The following is a 6,740-nucleotide window of genomic DNA, read 5'->3' on the forward strand; positions in this document are numbered from 1 at the left end:
CGCGTTCGCGTTCTTTTTCTTAGATTTTATGTCACGGAGTCAACTCCAAAAAAATCATGACAATTACTCGTATAAAATAATTTTTAAGAAATTATAGAAAACAGATTTTTAAAAAATAAAGTGATTTACAAGAAAAAAATTCACACAAGTAAAGTAGAAGACAATTTTTTGCCTCAAAACATATTTCGACCTACTACATAAAAAAAATACTGTAATGAACAAAAAAATGCTTTAGTAGAGGAAAATAGGTAGTGTGGCATTAATTAAATTTTAGCGATTTTTTAAGGAACGTGATTTCCAAAGATTCGGCGCTTTGGAGTTTAGTTGGTTTCAAATTTATAAATATTAAAAAAAAAATAATTAATTATAATTGTATTATTAATTGATATTTTATCGCGTTTTGATGAATTTTGGCTTTTATTTTTTTTATTGATGAATTTTTCTTTAAATAATTAAAATTTCATTAATTAAAATTTTTTTCTAAAAATAATTTAAATATTTTTTTAATTTATTTTTTTATTAAAAATAAAATAAAATAAATAAAAATTACGTTAATTTAATCGAAAAAAAAAATTAAAATATATTCACAAGAAAATTTATTTTTTTCGAATATTTCATATTTTTTTAAAATTAAATTAAAATTATTTTTAATTTTTTTTTTTAAATAAAAATTATATAAATTTTAAATAATTTTTTTTTAATTGTTTAAAAAAATAATTATTTTGGAATTTTATTCCATTTACAGTATTTCATTAAATTATTTATATTAATTGAATTTCTTAAATTCAAAAATAAATTTAATCAACACAAAATATTTTATAAAATATTTAAATAATATTTAAAAAAAATAACAGAAAAATTTTTTTTTAGAATTTTTCATAATTTAAACTATTTTTTTCCTAAATTAAGTTTTTTTTAAGAGAAAAAAAAATTAAATATATTTTTTTTATTTTTATTTTTTTTTTTAAGAAAAACACTTATTTTGGTATTAATCTCCTTTTACAGTAACTTAATTTTTTTCTTAAATATTTAAATTTTATTTTATTAGAATTGAAATTAATTTTAATTGATTTTAGTATTAATTTTAAAATAAATGAAATAAAAAATCAAATGAAATGATATTTTTTTAAAAAAAATATTTTTTTTTGTATTTTATTACTTTTAGAGTAATTATTTAAATTATTATTATTATTTATTTTATTTTATTTTTTTTTTTTTTTGAATTCGATAAATTCAATAAAAAAAAAATATTTTTATGAAATATTTAAAAATTAAAAAAAAATATTTCGAATATTTTATATTTTTTAACTATTTTTTCCTGAATTAAATCAATAAAAAAATTATTAATTAATTAGAAATAAATTAATTCAATTAAAAAAATAAAAGCCAAATTTCATTAAAAAAAAATAAAAATGAAAAAAGGTGATAATAATAAAAAAATCGGTCATTAGTAGATTTTAAATAAAAAAAAGAAGCACATTTTAATTTTTTTTTATAAATTTAAAAATAAATAATTATTACCTTAGACTTGAATTTAAAAAGAAAAAAGCAATTTTTATTGGCATTTCATAAAATTTATTAATTAATTAGTTAGTAATAATGGTCCAATAATATTTTAAACGGACATAGAATCGCTCAAATATAAAATATTAATTATAATTAATTATACACAAAACATAATAAAAAATAGTATTAAACAAATAAAACAACTAAAGTACTATAGAAACGTAGATTTATTTAAAATTAAAAAAAAAATATTTTTATCGCAAAGAAAGTGAGAGAGAGTTAGTTAGTTAGTTCTAGCAGGAATAGTACAAAAAAAAATCATTTAATTTTTTTTGCCATTTTTTTCCTCATTTTTTGTTTTGAAAAAATAATTTTTATTAATGAGGATAAATATTATTGTAGAATTATGAAATTTTACTCGGTGCTTCGTTAGTCAAATAGGCCTTGAAATCTATTTAAAAATAATAAACAATAAAATAAATAATTATTTAATATCAAAAAATAATAAAAACTAGACTTAAAATGTTACAACAATTGGAAAAACATGGAACAAATTAATCCGAACCCATACATCATCAAAAAATTTAATAAAAAAAAATAAAAAAAAAATAAATATCAAATTTTTTGAATAATGTGTCTTTTAAACATCAGAAAATCCCGTGAAGAGGATTGAAAATTAAAAAAAAATAAAATTGAGTTTTATGCACTCAAAGTTTTTAAAAAAATAATTATTCTAATCATCATACATTCTTACCTTCAACAAAAAATATACTTAAAACATTAAAAAAAATATTAATCAAGTTTTTATCTTTCTTATTCATACAAAAAAAATCATTAAATTCTCCTTCATACAAAATAAATACGAAACGTACCCAAATAATAATCAACAAGTTATTAAAAAAATATAATTAATAATTAAAATCATATTCTAATATCTTACCTTTAAAAAACAAAAAAAAAATCTTAAAAATATCTTCTTGTAGCTAATTCATTGCATATTAAATCAAACAGAAAAAAGCTGACGAAATTTAGACGCCATTAGATTTGCCATTCGAGCCAACAACTCACGACAACTTGGAGAATGTCCAATCTAATATCCCTTTTTTCTGTGTGACATATTGGTAGTGTGTTATTTATTGAAGGAGATGATACAAATTTATCCTGTTCTTAGGATGCGTAGTTTTAATAGACAAAGACATTCTTTAAAACATTTCACGTGATTTTTTTATTTGAAATTTAAATTTTCAAATAAAAAAAAATCACGTGAAATAAAAATTTCAATAAAAACGTTCAATTTTAGTTATACTCAAGTTTTTGAATATTATTAAAAAATAAATAAAATGGCAACAATTATATCAATATCCCACTTAGGAACAGAATAGACTTAAAATTGTTAGTTACAATTAAAAAAAAATAATAATCCTGAAAAATAATTCAAAAAACGAAACAATTACTTTACTTACTCCATTAAATTTTTAAAAATGAATCAAGATCTCCAAATGTTTAAAAATAATGCAAAAATTAATTACAGCAAGTAAAAAAAAAACGTTAAGAATGAAGAAAAAACGTGATATTTGAAAATAAGTTTAAGATTTAAAACAAGAGAAAAATAAAAAGTTATTAATTTTATCTCTTTAGAAGAAATTTTGTTCGTTTTTCTTTGACTTAAATCTCAACTTTAGCTTAAATCTTAATTTATTAAGTCGTGTTTTGGGTAAGTTTTTGTTTTTTTGACAGCTCTGTCATTTTATTTTTTGATGAAGTTTTAAATTTTAAACAGTTTTTAATTAAAATAAAAAAAATTAATTAAATAATTATTTTAAAGAAAAATAAAAATATTTTTTAATTTAATTTATCTTTAAAATTATTTTTTTTTTATTATTTAAATAAATACGTCAAATTTGACAGCTGTCAAAAAATTTTTTTTTATGAAATGTCAACAACGTATATTAAATTTTTTCAAAATTTAAGCAATTTTCGAGCATTTTTAAATGATTTCATTAAAAAATGTTATATATTTTTTTTCTTTGACAGCTGTCAAATAAATTTTTGAATTAAAAAGTTTCAAAAAAAATTTGGATGTTGATTTATGAATTAAAATTTTTTTCTTAAATATTAAATAAAAAATCAAAATTTCAGAAATTTTTAGACTTATGATACTTTAAAAAAATAAATTATTAAAATTTAAGATCCAAACTTTTATTTTTGAGGTTATGTTTTTTTTTAATTTTTACTTTTCAGGTTATGTTTTTTTTTTATTTTTCACTTTTTTTTTATTTAATTTTTATTTTATTTAATAAAAATTATTATCTATTATATTTTGAATAAAAAAATTATCAATAAAAATATGGCGACATAACCTCAAAAGTGAAAAATAAAAAAAACATAACCTCAAAAACAAGAGTTAGGATCTTAAATTTTAATAATTTATTTTTTTTTAAAGTATCGTAAATCTAAAAATTTCTGAAATTCGATTTTTTGTTAAATAATGGCATTTTTCATAGCTGTCATGATCTATTTTTATTGAAAGAAATATTATTAGAGCTTAAAAAAAAATGATATTATAAGATCTGTCATATTCATATTTGACTGAGTTTTTTTAAAATTCAAGGTCATTCACAAAATTTTGTTCAAAAATGGCGCGATATAACCTAAAAATTTAACATTTCGATAAACTTTGATCGAAAACCACTTAAAAACTTATCAAAACTTAATCTAATGGAAATTTCATCTTCAAGTATTTCGTGATAATACTTATTGCAGCATCTTCTCGTGCCTCGTCGTTACAAGAACCGACTCCTTGGAACACTTCGCCATCCAAAACGACTATACAGACAACAACTCCCGTCAACAAACCATTCTCCATCACATATTTTATGTTATTATTGAAGATTTCATTCACAAATTCACGCGCTGTTGCCGGTTTCTGCTTCGTTCCGTTTCGAATTTGGTCCAAAGTCTCTGTAAAAACATTTAAAAATCAAAATTTTTTTGAAAAAAATGAAAAATTTCACCAACTCATAGCTTTATCCATCCACTTTCCCTTCGTACCGCAATCCTTTTCCGCTTCCAACGTCACTGTTTCGACCTGCATCGGCGTCAAAATTGTCTTTCGTTTCTCCAAAATGCTTTCCAGCAACCCACAAACTTCCAATTCTTGTCCGAGCGCGTACAAATCCTTCCATCCGGGATCACTTGAGTCCTCTTGCAGCACATCCGGGCCTTTGTACATGAAATCAACCAACTTTTCAAGAGTTTTCGCTGCTGATCCACGCATCACTAAGATCATTTTCGGCTGAGAATCGGGCTTTTCGGCAAAAGCTTCGTTCAAATCGTGAAAAACGGAGTCGAAATAGGGGCTACAGGCGGCGAGAACGAATTGATGTCCTGAAAAAAGAAAAATTTTAACTAAAATTTGTCATTGAAAGGAGATAAAAATTAACCTGCAATCAATTTTTTGTCATTGCCACTCATTAACCAACAATCATGGGCATCTTTACCAATTGTACGGATATATTTGCCGAAAATTTGGCGTAAATTCTTGTAATGAAGGGTTTGGGCACGTGTTGAAGTCATTTTTTTCAAGATTTTTCTCGAAATAAAAATTTTTTGACATTAGGATGGGTCTGAAAGATCAATTAAAGGGTGTCTCTAAAAAAATAAAAATTCATTAAAAATACTAAATTTTATCAAAAACAAAAAATTATTGAATTTTTGTAACAAAAAATCAAATAAAAAATTTTTTTATTTAAATTTTTAACATTTTTACTGAAAAAAAATTAATTTTTATTAAAAATTCATTGAAATGCGGTAAGAAAAATTAACCACGTGACCAGTAACGAACAAAACCATGTTGAATTAGCGTATGGCAAATTTTAAACTTAAAATGTAAACAATAACAAACCATTTAAAAAAATATTTCTCCATAAAAATCACAAAAAGTACCTGAATCTCCTTTAAAATTAATGAAAAATGTCAAAAACCGAGGCGATAAATGAAAATTTATCAGCTTTTTGTCGAATTTGCTTGAAAATACCAAATTCCCGACAGATAACTGGCCTTTTTGATACTAAAGAAGACATCATTCCAGCATCAGTTATTTCGAATTTAGCCAATATTGAGGTAAATTTTTGTTTTTATATCGAAATTTGATTCAAAAATTTTATTTTTAGGTCTTAAAAGGAGATGAACTGCCTCAAAATCTTTGTAATGTGTGTTGGAAGCGAGTTTCAAGCACTTTGGGCTTCGTCAAAGAAATTCAGGAGAGCGATAAATGGCTGAGAATGCAATTAAAAGTCAAATCTGAGGCGGAAGAGGCAATTTTAGTGGAAAATATCAAAGAAGAAGAGCCTTTCGACATTGTTGAAGATGAAATTTTCGAAAAAAAGCCCAAACCAAAGTCAAAATCTCATCAAGAGCCGCGTTGCTGTATGTGTCGCTTCATTTGTTCGTCCCCTGAAGCTCTCGAGCATCACGTAAAAACATCACATCCGGACCCAAAACACAAAAATATCGAAAATCACAAAGCCATCACGTGCAATTTTTGCTACAAAGGCTTCCAAAATCATCGTTCCTACGCGGATCACTTCCGAAAACCCTACATCGATCGTGTTCATCAGTGTTCCCAATGCGGACAAACTTTCGCCTATGCCAGTGACTTGCAGCATCACGAATTAACTCACGTCGAAACGAAAAATATCGAATGTCCCGTGTGTCAAAAACGTTTCCGGGCGCCCAAAAACCTGCGACGTCACATGAAAACGCACGACGACTCGAGCAAAATGCGATGCGATTTGTGTGGCGCCCTTTTTGCCGAAAAGAAACAACTGGAATATCACATAAAATCGCATATTAACGCGCGGGATTGCTTGTGCACGGTTTGCGGCAAAGGATTCGTTCACAATAATTTGCTGAAACTTCATATGAGGAAACATACGGGCGAAAGACCTCACAAATGCGATATTTGTGGCAAGGCTTACAAGCATAATACGGATTTGAGACGACATAAGTACGAGCATGAAGGCGTTAAACCGTTCAAATGTGGATTTTGTGAGAGAACTTTTTATCAAAGGTCGAATATGAAGGTGCATGAACGAGTTCACACAGGAGATATGCCATTTTCGTGCAGTTTGTGCGGACAAAAGTTCAAGTTTTATGCGCATTGGAAGACGCACGAGAAGAAACATCAAGAGAGAGTGACGGAAATTATGGTTACGAGTTGAAATGAGATATTA

General features: G+C 24.6%; 2 protein-coding genes across 2 annotated transcripts; one reads left to right on the forward strand and one right to left on the reverse strand.

Annotated features, from left to right (window-relative positions):
• Positions 1–4,084: 4,084 nt before the first annotated feature.
• On the reverse strand, positions 4,085–5,111 carry LOC134834797 (uncharacterized). Its single transcript, XM_063849580.1, has 3 exons — positions 4,950–5,111; positions 4,525–4,893; positions 4,085–4,467 (listed from the first exon to the last, which is right to left on the reverse strand). The coding sequence occupies exons 1-3, from the start codon at positions 5,080–5,082 to the stop codon at positions 4,217–4,219; spliced, it is 753 nt and encodes a 250-aa protein (XP_063705650.1). The 5' UTR covers positions 5,083–5,111; the 3' UTR covers positions 4,085–4,216.
• A 311-nt stretch (positions 5,112–5,422) lies between these two features.
• Positions 5,423–6,740, forward strand: LOC134834723 (zinc finger protein 771-like). Its single transcript, XM_063849477.1, has 2 exons — positions 5,423–5,628; positions 5,679–6,740. The coding sequence occupies exons 1-2, from the start codon at positions 5,479–5,481 to the stop codon at positions 6,726–6,728; spliced, it is 1,200 nt and encodes a 399-aa protein (XP_063705547.1). The 5' UTR covers positions 5,423–5,478; the 3' UTR covers positions 6,729–6,740.

Source organism: Culicoides brevitarsis, chromosome 3 (assembly GCF_036172545.1).
Source record: "Culicoides brevitarsis isolate CSIRO-B50_1 chromosome 3, AGI_CSIRO_Cbre_v1, whole genome shotgun sequence".
NCBI classification, from domain to species: Eukaryota; Metazoa; Arthropoda; class Insecta; order Diptera; family Ceratopogonidae; genus Culicoides; species Culicoides brevitarsis.

What these genes read in the sequence shown, in the direction of transcription:
- LOC134834797 (XM_063849580.1), bottom strand. Translation starts at nt 5,082, where the DNA reads ATGACTTCAACACGTGCCCAAACCCTTCATTACAAGAATTTACGCCAA. An exon ending in TGACAAAAAATTGATTGCAG is followed by an intron (nt 4,894 to 4,949) that starts GTTAATTTTTAT and finishes TTCTTTTTTCAG; the next exon opens with GACATCAATTCGTTCTCGCC. An exon ending in GTGGATGGATAAAGCTATGA is followed by an intron (nt 4,468 to 4,524) that starts GTTGGTGAAATT and finishes ATGTTTTTACAG; the next exon opens with AGACTTTGGACCAAATTCGA.
- LOC134834723 (XM_063849477.1), top strand. Translation starts at nt 5,479, where the DNA reads ATGTCAAAAACCGAGGCGATAAATGAAAATTTATCAGCTTTTTGTCGA. An exon ending in CGAATTTAGCCAATATTGAG is followed by an intron (nt 5,629 to 5,678) that starts GTAAATTTTTGT and finishes TTTTATTTTTAG; the next exon opens with GTCTTAAAAGGAGATGAACT.